Source organism: Heterocephalus glaber, unplaced genomic scaffold (assembly GCF_053883595.1).
Source record: "Heterocephalus glaber isolate CG9 unplaced genomic scaffold, H.glaber_assembly_v1.0 deba00000901, whole genome shotgun sequence".
Classification (NCBI taxonomy): Eukaryota; Metazoa; Chordata; class Mammalia; order Rodentia; family Bathyergidae; genus Heterocephalus; species Heterocephalus glaber.
In genome coordinates, this window is record NW_028258171.1 from 13828757 (window position 1) to 13849098 (window position 20342).

General features: G+C 39.4%; 1 protein-coding gene and 1 long non-coding RNA gene across 6 annotated transcripts in view; both read right to left on the bottom strand.

The window, feature by feature from the left end:
- The window catches only part of Txndc16 (thioredoxin domain containing 16), a 98612-nt gene that overhangs the window by 39460 nt on the left and 38810 nt on the right, over positions 1-20342 (bottom strand). For 4 of the 5 annotated variants that reach the window (XM_004835532.4, XM_004835533.4, XM_004835534.4 and 1 more), the window contains 2 exons: positions 14481-14602; positions 1526-1616 (listed from right to left, as the gene is read on the bottom strand). In XM_004835532.4, the coding sequence (XP_004835589.1) occupies positions 1526-1616; positions 14481-14602 (213 nt within the window). Of the gene's footprint in view, positions 1-1525; positions 1617-14480; positions 14603-15758; positions 15778-20342 lie in introns of those variants that run through there. The other variant, XM_087208100.1, reaches the window with a different exon arrangement.
- On the bottom strand, positions 2613-14468 carry LOC147828839 (uncharacterized). Its single transcript, XR_015450093.1, has 2 exons — positions 6834-14468; positions 2613-3153 (listed from the first exon to the last, which is right to left on the bottom strand). It is a non-coding gene; the product is annotated as an uncharacterized LOC147828839 (long non-coding RNA).

A 20342-nucleotide genomic window follows, 5' to 3' on the forward strand; every position in this document is an offset into this window, starting at 1 on the left:
GAATAAAATCGAATTCGCTAGTAGGAAGCTCCGGCACTGCACCGGAGGTCCCCTGGCCCCCACCTTGGTCGTGCCCCTCCCTCGGGACCTGGCCCTCTGCCCTCTGCTCCTCCGCTGGGGCTGCACTCAGGTGCCGGGGGCGGGGCCTGGCCCCAGGGCAGGGTGCGGTATCGCTGTCCGAAACCAGTGTGTACGGGCGAGTGGCCGTGCGCGGGCGTGGCCCTGTGGCCCTGCTCCGAGCTCGCCTTCTCGAGGGTCCCGGCCAGCCACCGCTGCCCCTCCGCCCACCACCCACCCAAAGGCACCCCGGGGGCACCATGCAGGCCCAGCAGCTGCCCTGCAGAGGTTTTCAGTGAGGAGAACGCGCCCAAGTGGCGGGGGCTGCTGGTGCCAGCGTTGAAGAAGGGAGAAAACCAAGATTTGGGAAAACCAATATGCCCAAGAAGTTTGGTTAGAGTCTGCATTTTTCAACATGGAGGCCCGCTCCCTCTGGCGAGGGTGGTGACATCCTTTCCTTTGAGATGGGCACAGAACTACAGATGGGTGTGAGGTTGGAGAGCAGAGAGTTCTTGGTAGTACTTGGTAGCCTATAGTTTTATGAGGAAATGAAAGGACCTCACGCAATTAGCCTCATGACCAAGTTTCTGATCTTTTATCATTCCACTAAAGGTTAATCCTCTTCATTTTAGAACATCCAATAGTATATATTTTGGGGGAAGCTTTGTGTTTTTCAGAATTCAGTCATTTGTTCCTTCATATGAATATTTTAGTTTGTCCCATAGATGGATACCTGGGATGTCTTAAGTTTGAGGCTATTAGAATAAAGCTGTCATGAATATTCTTACACACAAAAAAAGAATAAAATCATGTCATTTGTAGGAAAGTAAATGAAACCAGAGACCATTCTGCTAAGTGAAATAAGCCAGATTAAGAAAGTTAAATATTGCATCCATTCTTTTATATGAGAAATTTAAAATATATATAAATGAATAAAATCACGAAGAGAAGATTAGAAAGTAAACTCTAAGATAGAGAAGGGAATTGAAGGGGGTGGGAAGAAAGAAAAGGGATTGAAAGCGATCAAGATATATGTACAATTCCCCAAAACAAATGTCACTATTCTGTATTAAAAATATGTACTAATAAAAATTTTTAATTAAAAAAATAATTCTCACAAAGAATTTCTGGAGCTTTGCTCTGAAAGCGGTTATCTTACCTGCTACCTGATCCCTGGGGAAAGCTATTTCTAGGATACCTCATGTGGCCACTCATGGGATCCCACCTTGCGGCTGATCCGTCCTGTCCTATTCATCTCAGTCTGACACTGTATCTGTATATCTCCTGTACATCCTGTTACAGCAGATGAGAGCAATGAAGGGCATTTCAGGTTTCACTTGTAAATTCACATCTGCGTGGGATTCCTTCAGGTAAGCCCATGCTGCGAGAGTATCATGGAAATGTTGACTGAGAATGTGACATAAGTGAACATAAAACAAAATCGTTACCATAGGCCTCTTATACCTACCCGATACTTTCCAGAAGGGCTATTTCTGTGGTTAAGACAAATTGGTACGCAGTCCCGTACACAAAGGCAGCTTCCATGATGGCTCTGTGCTCTGAAGAGAAGACAGGGAGTTGGGAGAGAAGAGGGGTTAGTTTGTGAAACTCCATGCAGATCTTTATTCTGAATATTGCCCCATATCCTTTTATTTCCTATTATATTTGAAGAAGAATCCTTTGCAGGAACTCCAGTTGGGTAAGTGCAAGCAGCTAAACAAGCTGTAAAAAGTCTGCTCTATTCTGAGTGAGAGAATTGAGAGGGCAGATAAAGAGTTATACTTCAGAAATGACATATGACAAATCTGTGATTCTTTCTTCCCAGTACTAGAGAATATGAATTCACAGCTTTGATTTGTTAAATTTTATATATGTCCACATATATTGTATTTTAAGCAATCTTATACTTACTAAAGAGACAATCCTACAAAACATATTAAGAAAAACAGCTGGGCACAGTGGCGCTCGCACCTATAATCCCAGCACTAGGGAGGCTGAGGGAGGAGGATCATGAATTGGAGGCCAGCCTGGGCTACATACCAACACCCTGTCTCAAAAACAAACAACAACAATAACAAGGAAATAACCAGCCATTTCTCTATCCTTTTCCATTTCCAGTTACCAATTTACAATCACTTTGAATTCTTTCACTATTTCTTTTGGTATTCATCTCCCTGTCTCTAAATGACATTCATATACATGGGCAAAAAAGTATACATACTTCAGGAAAAGAAAAATAGTACAGTATTTTCTCAACCTTGTATGTGGGACCCTACGGGATGCTATGTATCACAGAAAACCCACTACCCTGCCAGCCCTTGGAGAAGAAATTGAAAATGCATGTGCAGCAATCTTAATGACCAAGGTTACCCAAGCAGCAGTTCACTAATAAACGTCTGGAAGCTCATGGCCACCACTTTGAGCATTTCTTATAATTGTAGAGGCCAAAGGTAATTTGTATTTATCTCATAATATCTCAATAATTTATAAATAATTATCTCAATAAATTTATACAAGTTTTTCTTTTCCTGAAGTGTGTATACATTTTTTGGACAGACTCTGTACACACACACACACACACACACACACACACACACACACAAACAGACAATTCAATCTCTTTCTAAATTCAATTCTCAAATTCAAACTCTTTTCTAAAACACAGCTCCAGAAATGTACCCAATTCCCATCCCCTCGACTCTAATTTTTATTAGATTAATATTCAGAATTTACACTGTTCTGACTCAGGAAGTATTATTTATAGATGAAGCATATAGTAGAGAATGGCCATGGTTTTTGGACAACTGTTATTGTGCAGTTATAATGTTTTAAATTTTATTTTAAAAGATCGTTTTAAATTTTTTTCCTTATTTCTTCCTACATTCTTCCATGGTCTATCCCCCTTGATTACTCAAATATATCAGGTACAGTTAAATCCACCATCTTATAGACACTTCTGCAGGGCTCTGATCTGCTCCAGTATGGATGGCTCCTACAGTGCCAGCCTGGGTGCTCTTATTCTCTCCTGGGCTGAGTTCTTTGGCCTGTTACCGACATCTTATTTTTACTCCCTTGCTCCCATTCTCCTGTACCTTCCTGTTGAGAGATATAAAACACACTTTTTATTGCCACCTGCACTTCTTAAAGTCTTAATTTTGCTTTCACAATTAACTAGTATTGTCTGGATATAGAACTGTAGACTTAAGTCATGTCCCTAGGAATTTTGAAAACACTGTTCCATTTTCTTCTATTTCCAGGGCTGCAACAAAGTTCATTGCTATTCTGATTCTTGGAACTTTAATAGCAAACTTTTTCCCCCCTCTGGAAGATTCTACAATAGTCTCATTTTGCAATATTTTAGAAGTTCCAATATGAGAAGCCTTGGTATGACTGTAGTTATTCACTATTATGAGACTCAATGGGCCTTTCCAATCTGGAAGCTCAAATCTTTTCAGTTCTAGGAAATTTTCTTAAAGTATTTCTTTTAAGTGATTCCCTCCTATTCATGTATTATTTTCCCTTTTCTCCTCACCATTTCCAAGCAGTTATCCTCCCCTGCCTTAATATCCTGGCAGTTGAATCATGTATCATCAGATTATTCCACTCACCACCCTGAAGCAGGAGATTAGGGCATGGAAGGAGGCTGGACAACAGGGCGTAACCTATCTATCATGGAGAATCAGAAAGAAGCCTGGACAATATGGTGTGACTGGTCAATCACAGAGGAGACTGGATAATGTGGTGTGACCTGCAATCAGGAAAGCTGTCAAATCAGAGCTCAGAACAGCTTCTAAAGGCCTGGATCTGATGTCAGAAAGAAGACAGAAAAGATGAATGTCATTGGGCCTCATGGCCACTGTCTCCTTACTCTTCAGGGACCTGCTCTGTGTATGGGGTGCATTTACTCTCTTCTGCTTTTCACTTCTACTTTTTTTCTCTCTTCTTTTTCACTTCTACTTTTTCCTTCAATAAATGAAACTTTTGCATTCATCAGTTGTCTACACCCAATTCATTGATCAGGACAAGAGCCTGGAACCACTGGACACTCCAGCATCTGACAACAACCTTGAGTTATATACCAGCCTAGACAGGATCATCCTCCATTCCATGAAGAATTTAGTTTCTGTCACACTGCTGTGCTCTTCGGTACTGCTGTCATGATCCAGTGATTTTATTATCTGCACATATGGTCCACTCAAAATCCTAGCCTCTCAGTTCTTGGTCTTCTCTACTCTAGTGATCTGTCTTAAGCTCCACCTTTACCATTCACTGCTATGGTCTCACTCCAAGCCTTGTCTAACCTGTGTCTAGCATCCCCACACATACAATCAAACATCTCTAGGCCACTCTGTCAAGTACACAACCCTAACCTGCCAGAACCAGAGAGTCATAGATTCTACTGATACAGAGATCAACACAGAGACAGAGATCAAACAAACTCCTGGGCCCTTAACTTGTAACTCATTGAAAGCACGATTTGTGTTTTCTTCTGAGGTAGACAGGGACTTAACAGCATGTGAGTGTGTGTGTCTGTGTGTGTAAAAACAAAAACGTGACTCTTCACTTGAGCCTACAGATGGCCACTAGGTCACTAAAGCAGAACAAAGCTTCACATTCATTTTACAAAACTCTGGGTCAAACTCCTTCTTAGCTCTACATATAGGCATGTTAAAAAGTATTTGTCTAAAAGCTGGCAAGACAGGGTTTATTAGCCCTGCATTTACCTAACCTATCTCCTTCCCAAATGAGACACCAAGATAAAAGATTTAGTTATTCAGCTATACCCAGAAGCCTCCACTGCCCTTGGATTGCACCAAAGCCTCACATGCCTGAGACTGCTTCAAGCAGAAACAATCATCTCACAGGACTTGAACTCCCCTCAAGCCAGGAGGATTCCTCCAGAGCTAAGAAACCAGGAGTAGGATAATAATTAAGCAGACCCCAGCCACCTACAGGACCCCATAAAACTGGTCTCTATTTTTTTGTGAATGGGCCAGTCTGATCCATCTCTTCAGACCTGTGCCTCCTTTCAGTTTGAGAAACTTTTTCTACCTTCTCTTCTTTGTTAGGGGACAGGCTTGCTCTTTGTCACACCTATGTTCCCCTTTATTTTATATGAATTTTTTTATCAGTACACTTGTGGCACATAGTAAATACATTCACTGTGCATTTGGAACATGTGCACAACAAACACATCCTTAATTCTTTTAACATCTTTCAGTCCCCTTCCCATATGTCTAAGATGTATCTCCCTATTTCCTATTGTTTTTTATTTTGCTCTTTGATTTATTTATACTTGTGGTAAATACCTGTTGAATGTCTCAGTTTTCCATTATCACTAAAGCAAGGACCAGTGCTAGCTGGTGACACTCATTTTTCACTGTCTTTCCCTCTCCTCTGGTCTTAATCAGCTTAAATTCCACGGTCAACGTTTATATTCCCCTGCCCATTAGGCTAATCCTGGCTAAGTCTAATACTGTGCTTATTCTGTACTCCCTACCCACCAACATCCCCAAAACAGACTAGGCCAGACAGAAAACAAAACAGAACTGGCTAATGGTCTCACTTTAAATTACTGGTATTAACTACTAATACTGCTTAGAACCCATTCTTTATCCCCAGGCCTCCTAAATAACTACTTCATCTATTTTTTCTTAAACTGAGTAGTTCTATTTCAACATATGACTTTATTTCTGTCTCCCTAAGAAAACAGAATCAATTAAAAACAAACCCAAAAAACCTCCACAAGCTTCCAAAGCCGGATCTACCCACCCACTTAGCTGAGTTGATGTGCACATTATGTCCCACCCCTGCCATCACTGTGGATGAACTCTCTGTGCTCGCACCAGACCCTGGCTCCCCTTGCTCACTGGATTCCATCCCCTCTCACAACCTTAAAGATCCTGCTGCAGCAGCAATTCTCCCTTCTTTTTCCCACAGCACGCACTGTTCTCTTTCTACCGAATCTTTCTTGTGAACATACAAATAAGCTGCTTAAAAAATTCTCTTGACCCCACATACCCTCTAGCCACTGCCCTTTTCCTCTTCCCCTTAAGCAAAACTTCTCAATGCTGGGTCTTTATATCCACTGTCTCCAACTGCTCTCTGCTATTCTCTCTTATACCCCTCTGTCCACGCTACAGAGACTGCATTGCTAAAAGTCACCAGTAACTGCCACATCGCTATACATAATGCCCAACTGGCAGTTCTCATCCTGATTTCAACATCACTTGTGTTCCTATTCTCTTCCTTTAAACTCTAAAAGCAGCAACGTCTTTAGGTCCTTGCTGAAACTTGAACACCTGGACTTTTCTGACTCTTAAAGCCTAGGAAGTCACCCCCAAAATAATTGAGAGAACTGAAAATGTCCCTATACTGTATTATAAAATGGTCCAGATGCTACTATTTGCTTGTGTCACTAAAACATGGTATTTATTTGGACTGAAGGATGATGAATATGAGAAAGAAACCCCAGCAGACAGAAACATTTTACCTCTCTCACAGCCTGGGTCCTTTGCTTCAGACATCAAAACATCAGTACCTAGCCCTCAACCCTGCTGCACAGCCTGTTAGAGCTGGGAAAGCTCCTGGGTAAATTTGGACAGGACACTCAAAGAATAGAGGCTTCCGTGCTGACTGGTTTCTCAGAATAGCATGAGGCACACTGTGTTCTCAATCTAGGTTTCAATAAGTGCAATAGTATTTTGCTAATGCAAAGGTTCTCACTGCCCTGGAGAGAATCTTGAGAAATATGCTCTACTGTTTCCTAAACTTACCTACATAAAAGAATCATCTGATGCTTGTCAAAAACAAGAAAAGATTTGTGGGCCACACTCCACACCTGTTGCTTCAGACTCTCCAGCCTCCTCACACAACCCCAAAATGGAGACAGAGCCCAGTGGGTCTCTCATTAGCTAACAAAGGCGGAGGAGGCTCTTCTCCACTGGCATGATGCTTGTAGGTTCTGCCCGAGATCAGGGCTGGCAGCAAGCATGTCTGCCCTCCAGTCAGATCACCTCCTCCCCACAGGTGGCTCCTGCAGTGGCCCTGGTGTCTGCTTGCCTGCCAGGGCTCTTTGCCAAGAGGAATGGATTCTGTCACAAAAGGCTTTTATGATACAGGCAAAAGAGCAGGAGAGGTTCTCCAGCAGGGAGTTGCCTAACAGCTCACTCCTGACTGCTTGTCATGGACCTGTGAACCCAGGGCAGACAGAAGCTGTTTCTGTACTGTTGGCTCTTGTGAATATGCTACAACCAACATGGGTGTGCAGATGTCTCAAGATGTGGATTTCAGTTCCTTTGGCCATATACCCAGAAACAGGACTGCTGGATCAAACATCCAAGTACACTTAAGAACTGCAGGTAGCTGCCTGGAGTGGTGAGTGATGTGGCTCCAGCCCTAGGGAGAAAGGGACCCTAGAATCACAACAGAATGAGACTCCCCATGTAGGGTGCTCCCCAAGTTAACCATCACCCTGATTAAAGGGTGGTTAGACAAACAAACCTGTTGGTCTCTGGCTGCTTACCCCAGATCAAGCCATAGAGATCCCTCATAGGCATCCCTGAAGGGCTTACCAGAGACTGATGGTAAAAGGGGAGATGACAAAGGCCTCCTAGAGGCCAACCTCAAAATAAGGCAGAATGGGAAGGTGAGCTAATGCAAAAACCTCTATGTACAGTGTTGCTACTGATAGGCTATGAGAAATGCCAAAGTGAGAAGAAAATATGATGTGATGTCAACTATCAAAATCAGAGAGGGAGCCATGCATGGTAGGGCACACCTGTAATCCCAGCACTCGCGAGGCTGAGGCAGGAGGATCACCCCAAGTTCAAGGACAGCCTGAGCTACACAGTGAGTTCAAAGGAAAGAAAATCAGAGAGGGAGATTGAGGTAATAGTTTGGATATAGTCACTTGTTCCCTCATTTTTACAAAGACCTTAGAAGCAAACAACCTCTGGTAAATGGCTTGTTAATACTGTTTATACTAACTGCCAAAATGTGGGTAATTTCAGATAAAACTTTTGTATTATTGAAAATATATAGTACATGTCAGATCACTACTGAGCTACTTTTCATTCTCCTTGAATTATGAAAACTAGCACAATGTAACATTTCTTAACTCATGCACAGCTCCATTTTTGAACCTGGCGGTTAAATAAAAGTCCTATGAGTCACGAGGAAAGGAGAAGGTCAGGTCTGATAGAGTGAAGTTCTGATGTAGCTGAATCTCAGTGGGGCAATAACAGTAGGACATTTTTGTTAATGTCAGTTCAGTTACTTGCTCAGTTTGTGACCTAGGGAAAAGGCTATCATTTTGCCATGCTGTTTTCCTGAATGTAAAATACACTCAATAAATGTTTGCACACCCAATAAATGTTGACTAACGTCAACTAAGAGATTAGTGAGAACAGATACCCAACCTAAACCATCTTTCGAGCCTTATAAGATTAAATGAAATTTACAAGTTCTCATCATTGATATACGCTATTCTATAGCTTGTCATAAGGAAGAATTTATTTGAACAAAAATTAATTTCCAGACCTTTGCTCGGGGCGGGGTGGGGGGGAACCTTATCTTCACTTTGTTACAGACCATTCTTTCTGTCCCTGTTACTGGCTCCTCCTTGTCCCACTGGTGTGTAAATGCTGGAACGTCTGATGGTTTCAGTTGTGTCTTCTCTTTCCAGTCTCACTCGCTCAGATATCTCTTCTGGTCTCACAGCTTTATTTCTCAAATTTGTTATCATTAGTCTGTATCCCAACATAAAAATGCAGTCCAGTGATACATATCTTGGCTGTCTGTTTGGGTGTCAGGTGTCACCCACTGGGATGTCTAATGAGTATTTCCCAAGTATGATGTCAAAAAGTCAACTCCAAAGCTTCCCCTCCAAACTTTCTAGTCCAATCTATTTCTAGTCTTTCCCACCTCAGTTATTAGCATTTCACTTTTCAAGTACCTGAGAGCAAAATCTCAGAGCCACCTCTGTCTCTACTATTTCTCAGTCCACATCTAATATGACAACAAATTCTGTATTCTCTATCACTAAAATACTTCTGAAACTCATACTTGTTATTCCCATTGCTAACATCCTGGTCCCAGCCACCCACCATCATTTCTTGCCTGCATTACTGCCACAGATCCCTAATTTTCTCCATTATTTTACCCTTGCTTCTTCTAATCTATTCCAAACCTAAACAGTCAGATTGATGCTATTAAAATACAAATCAGCCAAGCCACATCATGTACAGGTACGAGTACCCAATGAGAAACGTAAATGTATTGTATACCTAAAATGTACCAATAAAAGAATTTCAGGGAAAAAAAAAATACAAATCAGGAAGTTCCCGTTCTGGTATAGCAGTAGCAGTGTAAGCCCCTCCCAGTTCATCCCTTTAAGTGTCTTGTGGTCAGTAACATACCATACAACCAGGAAGCTTCATGTGTATAAAAACTGAGATTGGCAATAAATCATTTATTTCATAAGCACATTTATAACTGTTACAATGTCTTTAACAGCACGTTAGCATGGTTATACTGTTAATGAATAAAGTCTTGAAAGCATAATTATAATTAAGCCATAAAATGTTTACAAACTTCTTTACCACAAATTTAGGTATTAATGCTCAGGTGATGGTATCAAAACACAGATTTTAAAAAAAAAATCAAGAAAAACCACTACAGGGCGGGAGCAGGCCCTGGAGATAATCACTGTTCTAGGTCACCCTGAGTTGGGAGGTGTCCTCTGCGTTGTAGAGACCATTCTCCGAGGTCGAGAGTAGCACGGAACATGGCCAATCAGCCTCTGCTCACGCCCTACCGAGGTCGCCAGTCCCGCGGAACACGGCCGAATCAGCCCACGGCCCCGCACCCGGCAACAATCCACTGGACACCCCCTCCCCCGCTCCTCTGTACAGCCACCTGGTTCCACATTACAAAGACGCAGAGGTCACCGGACCACCAGACCACGGTACTGAGTCCCCCCGCTCCCGGCCCAGAAGGCAGAGAAGTTCAGCCAGTCCCAGAACCAGGAAGGAAGCTCCCCTGCTGCCATCCCAGGCTCCTAGGGCAGAGAAGGTGAGCCCGTCCCAGCACCTGGAAGGAAGCTCCCTAGGGAAGGTGAGCCCCTTGGGCGCCAGAAGCATCCGCTCCCCCCCCCCCCGGTGGAAATGAGAAAACACATAGGCAAGCCTCAAAAACAGAGTTCCAGATCACCTACAGGAACCCCAAAGGGAAACAAGATGGAACAATCTGATACTCAACCACCTGGACTCCCTGAACTGGCAACAAAAGAGGATCTGGGAAAAAGGAAATCAGAAATAATTACTCAGATAACAGCAGAGATTGTGCTCATGGTGCAAGACATGATTAATAAATCTAGAGAGGACACAGATGAAAAAATAGAGGATCTGAGGAACATGATGGAATCCCAACATAGGAAACAAATGGAATCCATAAAACAGATACAGATTTCCAAGAGATTAAAAACTCCATCAAAAGTCTGCACAGCAGAATGAACCAATGTGAGGATAGAATTTCACAAATAGAAGATAAGATTGCAATTAGTGAGGAGGAAAAGAAAAATTGCTTTAAAATTGTAAGGGAACTCAAGAAATCAATCCAGCAGCTGCTAGACGATGCAAAGAAGAATAACATAAGACTGATTGGAGTCAATGAAGAAAGAGGAGAGAGTGCAGATGACATAAAAAAACTGTTCACAGAAGTGCTGGCAGAAAACTTCCCAAGGAGGAGAAAAGAACTTGACATACAGATAAGTGAGGCATATAGAACTCCAAATAGCCTTGATCAAAAAAAATCTACACATAGGCATATAATAGTTGGGATTCCAGAAATCCAACAGAAGAACAAAATTCTACAAGCAGTGAGAGAAAAGAAACAAATTACATACAAAGGAAAGCCCATCAGAATCACAGTAGACCTCTCAGTGCAAACCCTCAAGACAAGAAGAGCTTGGAGTGATGTATTTCAAGCCCTAAAGGAAAACAGCCTCCAAGCCAGACTGATGCAAAACTATCTTTCAAAATTGATGAAGAAATAAGATACTTTCATGATAAAGAGCACCTCAGGAACTTCATGAATACCAAACCGGCACTCCAAAAAATTTTAGACAATACCCTAGGAAAAGACAATGAGGATCAGAACCCCAGGAAGCCCAGCAGAATGAATCCATTGGGCATGACAAATTAAACGCAAAGAAGGAGAATCCAACAAAAGGAAAAAGTCATGACAAGGCTTTTAAAACTTTTAACTTCATCTCCCTAATGAGTGTATAATTCAATCTTATTATTGTACTGATTAGTATTTTTCTGATTCTAGAGTTGCACACCATTCCTTGTGCTATACTGGTTATTTATCATCTTCTTATGTCAACATTTTAATTGGGTTGTCTATTAATGAGCTCTAAGAATTCTTTATATATTTTGCTCATAGGTTATATGCATTGTAAATATGGTCTGTTTAAGGACTTCTTTTCATTTTAATGATGTCCTTTAAAGTTCTAAATTTTGATGGAATCTCATTTATCAATTTTTTTCTTTTATACATCATGGTTTTTGTATCCTAGGTAGTTCCTGCCTACCCTGAATTCATAAATATTTTCCCTTATAATTTCTTCTTAAAGTTTTATACTTTTAGGCTTTCTCATTTAGGTTCATAGATCCCTTCAAGTTATTTTCATGTATGGAAAAAAAAGGGTTGAGGTTAATTTTTTATATTCGGATACCAGGTGTTCTAGTGCCGTTTGCTGAAAACACTATCTCTTCCTCGGTTCTTGAATTGAGTTTATATTCTATAAAATGCTAATGTTAAATAATCTCTCAAAACTCAGTGGACCATATATGTGTGGTTCTATTTCTAGATTCTTTGTTTTATTCCAATGATCTATATGTCTTTCCTTACACCAAAGCTGCCTTGATTACTGTAGCTTTAGAAGAAGTCTTAAAATTAGGTACTAAACATCTTCCAACACTGTTTTGTTTTTTTTTAAATTTTTCTAGGTCCTTTGTACTCCTACATAACTTTTAAATTTCAATATCCAATTCTTCATTTATAGCAAGTATACATAGACCTCAATTTTTATATATAGCTTGTGTTTTCTAATCCTTCTAAATTCAAGTACAAATTCTAGGGGCTCCTAGAGATTTCTTAGTAGTTTCTCTGTAGATGATCACTTCATCTACATATAAAGATTTTGCTTCTCCCTTGCCAGTCCTATCCTAGTTGTATCATTTTATTGCCAGACTATTTTGGTGGGGACTAGGTTTCAAAGTTTAATGGACAGATAAAGAGTAAGCATATCTGCCCTTGTTCCCCATCTGAAGGAGAAAGCATTGTATCTTCTTCATTTATGTAAGGCATTCTCGCTGGAAGTATGGAGTACATGTCTTTAATCTGTTGAGAAATTTCTGTTCTACTTCTAGTCTCCTGATAGCTTTTACCACGAACAGCTGTAGAAGTTAGTCCAATACTTTTTCTCCTACTACTGACAGGATCATATGGCTTTTTCCTTTCCTCTGTTTAAATGATGACTTTTGGGGGTGGATCTTCCAATGCTGAACCAACACTGCCATCCCTATATTAAAACCACTTTCTACATCCTGACAGATCTGACTTCCAATAGTTTGTTTTGTTAAATAAATTTCTACCAATGTTCATACTTTTTTCTTCCATTATCTTCATCCAGTTTTAGGATTAGCACAATGTTGAGTTCCTAAAATGAGGGGAGAAGTGTTCCTTCTTTTTTCTGCTTTAATTGTTTGATATAATTTATCAGTTAAAATGGTTTTTTTGTTTGTTGGTTGGTTTTTGGTACCAGGGATCGAACTCTGGTCCTTGTGCTTTTGAGGCAAGCATCGGAACCACTGAGCTAAATCCCCGGCCCAATCAGTTAAAATGTTTATGAGCCTGCTGTTGTCATATAGGTAAGTTTTCAAGCTAGGAATATACTTTCTTTAATAGGTGCTATTCAAATTTTATATTTCCTCCAGAGTTAGTTTCATTAATTTGTCTTCCAAGGTACTTCTTAGAAGTTGTCAAATTTATTTCAAAAAAGATTTTTGCAATATGCTTTCTATATCCTTTTAAATTCTGTAAAATCTGTGGTAATGTCTCCTAGATCTTGATATTGTAATTTAAAAAATGTATAACTGATATTGTGTAACAGGAAGAAAAGGTCTAAAAGAGCAGGGGAATTGGGAGGGGTAGGGGAAGGGAAAAAAAGAGAAAGGAAAAAATATGAGAAGAGAAAAAAAATGGAAACAAGGTCTTTGCAAATAGGGAACGGTGGAGGGGGTGAAGAGAGGGCAAGGGAAGGGGAAAAAAAATAAGAACCAAGAGACTCATGTAATGGTACAAGATCCCAATGATGAATATAACTGTATTGTATACCGAAAATGTACCAATATACTTAATGGGGGAAAAAAAAAATGTACCAATGATCAGAATGAATAATCGATAATCCAAAATAGGAAGGAAAGGTCCAAAGGGGTAGGGGTAGTGGGAGGGGCAGGGGAAAGGAAAGAAGGGAAAGGAAAAATGATGAGAAATGAAAAAAATGGAAATAAAGTCTTTATAAACAGGGAAGGGTGCAGGGGGTGAAGGGAGGGCTAGGAATGGGGAAACAATAAGAACCAAGATTCATTATGTAAAGGTACAATTCCCAATGAGAAATGTAATTGTGTTGTATACCTAAAATGTACCAATAAAAGAATTTAACAACAAAAAAAGAAAAACCACTACAACAACAAACACTAAAGTACAGTGGACCCTCAAATTATGACCAGCCTGACATACAAACAACTTGGGCTAATTAGGTTAATGGAAGATTCATTTGCCTCTTATTATCTATAGTGTGTGCCCAGGTAAACATCCAGATCTCAGCTGTACTGACTTACAACCAACCCTCCTTTGGGAACCGATCAAGTTCGTAAGTCAAGGGTCCACTGCAGAAAAGCAAGCCAGTCAGTCAATAATATTTATCAAATATTAGTAACTACAATTCCAGTTACCATGAGGACTGTAAGGAAATAAAAATAGTAACAGTTAACATACAGTACCTACTAAATATTCTAGGGAACATTTTAGTTACTCAAATTCATTGTGCTCTTCACAGTAAAATTAAGAGGAAGGCATAATTATCTTCTCCATCTTAATGACTAGCATCCTAAAATTAAGTAACTTGTTCAAGGTTACACTGTAAGTAACTGATGGGGGAGGAGGTCTAATGTAGTCATTATCTTATCCAGCCACTAACTGTATTATACTGCCCATTTACAGAAAGATGACATAATGGTGAAGATGCTGAAATTTTGTTTTAAACATTAAGATCCTATTCTACTTAAAGTACTTTAATATATTCACACAAGTACATAGACACAGCAAAGATGAAAGCAAAACTTTATAAATACCTGGTGTTCCAATGGCTCTTACATATGAAAATATCATATTGGCTTTTCCTTTCACAGTATTTTCTATGTTCTGAAGGTCTTCCAGGGTGGAGATATATTTTACTTCATTAAAAAGAAGAGTACTAAAATAAATACATATATATATAAATATAAATACATATAAAATTCATAGAAAATCTGACATGTACTAATTACATCATACATATATATTTTTGTTAAAGTACTTTATTTTAAAAAAATAAATTCAGCCTGGCATGGTGGGATACACGTACAACTCCAGCACTCTGGGAAGCTAAGGCAGAAGGATCATAAGTTGTATCCCAGTGTGGACAATTTAGCAACTTAGTGAGACCCTGTCTCAAAATAAATAATAAAATGTAATTATAAATTATAAATGTATTTTCCTTTTAAGAAATGAAGCCCAGGGCAAAAGCTCTGTGTTCAATACGCAGTACTGCAAAAAGAAGAGAAAAATTTAACTCCTTTGAACAAATTATCAGTGTTAAGAACCTAAGCATTTTAAGGGATGGGAATGTAGCTCAGTGGTAGAGCACTTTCCTGGCACGCACGAGGCCCTGGGTTCAGGCCCAGTACCTCAATACACACATGTGCGTACAAACACACACACACACACACACACACACACACACATAACAGAACCTAGGAATTAAAATCAGTCTCTAAGGTCATTAACTGCCATGTCCCAGCTCTGAGAAATAGTGCTCATTTTCCATCACAACCACCTCAACAGACATAACCTGTACGTATTCACTACCATACCAGTCTGACCAAGTAACCCCTTCCAGATCTCAGCCTTGAACACACTGGGCCCCCTCATGTGCCACAACTGCAGGCTTCCTTCCATGGCCTGTAAGGCCCTGCATGACCCAGACACTGTCTACCTCTCCAACCTCATTCACATCCACCACGCTCCAGGCACACCTCAGGGCATCTGCACACATAGCCCTCTTTGCTCGAAGCTACTCCTTTTGCTCCATGTTGGACATCTGTTCTCTTAAACATCGTCACCTCAGAGAAGCCTTTCCTGTTGGTCCCATGTTAAGTAAGCCTGAAGCATCTCATCTCATTTCACTATTTGATTCCTTCTCAGTACTTATCACAAGTTATAATTATTTATATATCCATTTACTTGTTTATCACTGGCTCTCTCATTAAACCACTATCTCCTTAAGGGAAGGACCTTGCGTATTTTATCACTGTAGTGGTAATAATTTGCAATAGAACCAATACATAGTAGTAATCAATAAAAACACTTACTGGGCCAGGGATTTAGCTCAGTGGTTGCATCTCCTGCCTTGCAACTGCAAGGTCCCAAGTTCGATCCCCGGTACCAAAAAAAATAAAAATAAAAATAAAAATACTTACTGAATGAACAAAAGAAAAAGTAAGCCAGGAATTATTTACTCCCATTTTTCATTTGAAGAAATGCAGGTTCAAAACACTGATGAGGTTTCAATACATTTATTAAATCAAGTTGCCAGGGACAGAAGACAAAACAGGTGTTCTCACTCTTGAGTTATCTTTCCACTTGGCAATAATTCTTCCATATCATCTTTCCATCTTTTCTTAAGTGATCACATTTCTTTATCCAAAATTATTCCCTATTTCTAGCCTACTTCTAAATAAATTCTCTGTCCTTAGCAATTCAGTCCTCTTAATCAAAAGTATTTTTTAGTCTAAACTTTAAGGAAGTTGTTCTAGGTCCACATACTTAACCTGCCCTAGATCATACTGCTGAGATTCAATCAAATCCAGGCTTCTGATACTACACCAGCACTTTCTAAATTATGTCTGTACCAGACCAGGGAATTAGCTCAGTGGTGCCGCCGCCTGCTTCACAAGGTGCAAGGTTCCAAGTTCGATCCCAAGAGACAGAGAGAGAGAGAGAGAGAGAGAGAGAGAGAGAGAGAGAGAGAGAGAGAGAAAGACAGTCAGTCTGTACCAACCACTCTAAAGAATGGCAGAGGAGCCTTGGTGGCAACCTGGGTGCATACACGTTTTGGCTAATGAGCCCAGGATTACCCTTGAGTTACTCAAAAACAGAGAAGTATCATCTTGTGGACGTAATATTACCTTGTAAATTCTAAGCCTGGAACTTAAATTCAGCCACCTATCATATCTTTATTGTTCTAGCAGCTCCTCTCTATTTGCTTCAAATAACCAAATGTGGGAGTAGAAATCTCCCCAACCTTTTTTTCCCAATAAAGACTGACAAATATAAATTTAAAAGCCACTGCTTATTGGGCACTTGCCATATGTCAGGCACAATACTGAGCACTTTTCAAGTAGTGGCAATTTATCACCTTTTGAACTTCCCAGCTCTGAACACCTCTTTGTTCTGGGAATTCCCAGTTTTCTAAATCTTCATGGTGGGAAGAGCTCATGTCCTGCACCAATGCTGATCATATATTAACTTACTTTCCCAGGTTCCCTACTGCAAGGCATGGCTAAGTGGCACAGAATCACTGGCCTGAGACTGTCCATCAGGAGCAAGTGATACAAAGAACCAGAGACAAAAGAGACTTTTTTTGAGAAGCAGCAGCCGGGTTAGTTCCAAAGGCAGCAGTGATGACACTGTTATTAACAGCCCCAGTGCAGGGAATGTGACCCATGGTATTCAATACTCAGGAAAAATGCAACAACCCTCACCAGATTGCTTGTATGTCAGGACTGTGACTAATTTAGGGCTGTATAATCTTTGAGTCCAGTTCTTCTGCCCATCTAGTGAGGCTGAAATTTCCTATTTCTACTCCAAATCTCTGCTTAAACCAGTCAGACCCAGATTCTAGGGCTTATCACTAAGAACCCTCAGCAATGCACTTTGTTTTATTCAGTTTTCCTGGCAAACATCTCAGATTGATCCTACAACTCTGTTTCAAAGATAAGGTCATGGGCTGGGCCGGGGATTTAGCTCAGTCATTTCCCTGCCTGCTGATCAAGCCCAAGGACCCGAGTTCAACCTCAGTAGCAAAAAAAAAAAGATAAGGTCTTGGGGTTTAGAGAGGTTACCTTGCCTAATGTCCCAAAGCTCATTTAGTAGTCATTATCCACAAGCTAATAATCAAATCTAAGGACATTCATAATCTAATGACCTCTGTGATCACCCCCAGTGGTTTTCTAACTTTAATATATTCCTTAATATGCTGCTATCCAGGAAATGAGGCTATCTAGGGATCGGAAGGACCCATTCCACAAGCCTGTCCTCCTTCGCTCAGACCCCAAAGAGGGCAATTTCTGATAGAAACAGGTCAAGGAAAAGTCTCTCATGGGACTTCACTGCTCTAGTGATGAGGTAAAACAGCGTGGGGCTGCTCTGATCAGTGTTCCTTCTGCCTCAGAGAGGTCTCCAAGACGCCAGTAGGTAGGTAGGCTAGGTGGCCAGGAACTGAGCAGGCGATGGTAAAAAAAAGCAACAAAGGTTGCTTATCTCCACTTTTAAAGCAGGATAGGCCACTTGGTCTTTTTTCAGAAAGAAATCATTTTTATATTATTTTTCTGCCATTATTCAAATTCTAAAAAAAAAAAATAAATAAGTAAAAAGAAAATGTTACCTGTTAATTTATTACACCACATCGGGGTGGAGGGTATTTTACTTCAATTAACTATATTGTGACTAAGTAGATTCATATATAAAAGGAAATATCCTAAAGCCTTTTATTAAGCTTTTTTTTTTTTGGAGACAGTCTCACCAATGTAGCCCAGGCTGGCTATGAACTTATAGCAATCCTCCTGCCTCAGCCTCCTGTGTCCCTCCATAGTTGGCCTCCTCTCATTTTTACCAATCAAAAAGCGGAGCTCCCTAATTCATGATCCACCAACACAGTATTTATTTATCGAGCACCAAGCAGAGGTCACCCACCATGTCATATCTGGTAGAGACACTCGGTATTAAAGGTCATAGCTGAGATAGGACCATGAGTACAATCTACCTGAACTGTGCAGAATTCAAATCTAAAGCAAGTAACTTTACTATGTTTTCCCATAAAAGCTATGTCAATAATATTTGACATTTTTAATTAATGATATTTTTGCAGTATTTTAAGAGTCCTACAAAAACCTACATAACTGGCCATAATGGTCCAAAAATATATAATTTTTAAGCAATTAATGTAAAAATTACCCTAAATTTATGCTTGTTATTTTATTCTCATATTGTCTAACAATTTTTTCTCCAACTGCTTTTTTCTATATTTTGAAAAAAAAGAAATTATCTGAAACCTTGATATTTTCTGTTAACAAAAAAGCAGCATCCAAGTGTAATTGTCGATCATCTTTTTCAATCAAAACAGTCTACATAAGGAACAAATCAAATGCTCTAGCAAAAATAGCATGGCTTCCAGATTTTTGAAGCAAGACAAACACAAATAGCCTCAAACACAAGCTTTCAGTTCATGAGCAACTATTTTGAGAACAATCCAAATATCATCTACAAATATTTTTTTCAGCTTAATTATAAGGCTAAAATGTAGACTTGGACCACAAATAACAAACAAGATGGCTGAAATTAATGTTTCAATACGAGTATTGATCAACTTTTGTAAATGGAAGAAAGGCCACTAATTTTGGCTTCCCTGTTTAAACTATTTTATTGTCTAATAAAAATGCAAACTTAAAGCAGTAATTTATGACTATACAGATAAAATACATCTGATATGTACATATCACTTCTATGTAGATATCTAATAACAGATAACAGTGTCTTAGAAAAGACTTAGTATATAAACCAAAAATAACTTTTTGTTGTTCAGGCTTGGATAATGGGATTACGAAGTGAGGAGATGGTGGCCATGGCTTTATGTACTACATGTTATACCAATCTAACAACAGATTAGTATGATGATTAAGAAGTGAATATTATTTCAGTTATTAGTGTAATAATGGAAAAAATAAACTAAAACACTAGTTCATTTTTCTGTCTTTTTAAATTAAAATTCCATTAAGGTCAAAGGGTACATAATTGATGCACAGAAGTATCTTTCACAAACATATAAATATACTGTACATAAGTACATATATATGCCATATATAAGATGTATATTTACATTATATATCTATTATTGTTATCTGTTACATAAAAATATATCACATTATGACTGTGTGCCTCTGTATTAGAAGATGATGGAAAAGAATCCATTTATGATATAAATAAAAGATAAAATATCCAAAAATAAATTTAAATGTCTGGGCATAGATGAAGAAAGCATTACACGGAGATTTAAAAGAATGAGAAGACAAGTTACAGACTGGAAGAAAATATTTGCAAATATACAGCTGATAAAGGACTGTTATCCAAAATATATAATGAACTCTTAAAACTCAACAGTGAGCAAACAACCCAATTAAAATGAGCCAGATTCCTCACCAAAGAAGATATGCAGATAGCAAGTAAGCTTAAGAAAAGACACTCCACATAATATGTCATCAAAGTAATCCAAATTAAAACACTGAGATATTACTACACACTTACTACAATAGATAAAACAGAAACAGTGACAACATCAATTGCTGGCAAGAGTGTGGAGCAACTAATTCACTGCTAATGACAGTAAAACAGGATGGCCATTTTGGACGGCTGTTTCCCAGTTTCTTATAGAACTAAACACTTTAATCATTCAATCCAGCAATCATGCTCTGCTGTTTACCCAACCTGTGGGAGTTGAAAACTTAACATCCAACAAAAACTTGCACACACATATTCATAGGAGCTTTATTCATAATTGCCAAAACTTGGAAGCAACAAAAATATTCTACAGTAGGTGAATGAATGGGTAAACTGGTACCGCCAAACAATGAAATATTATTCAGAGCTAAAAAGAAATGAGCTATCAGCCATGAAATGAC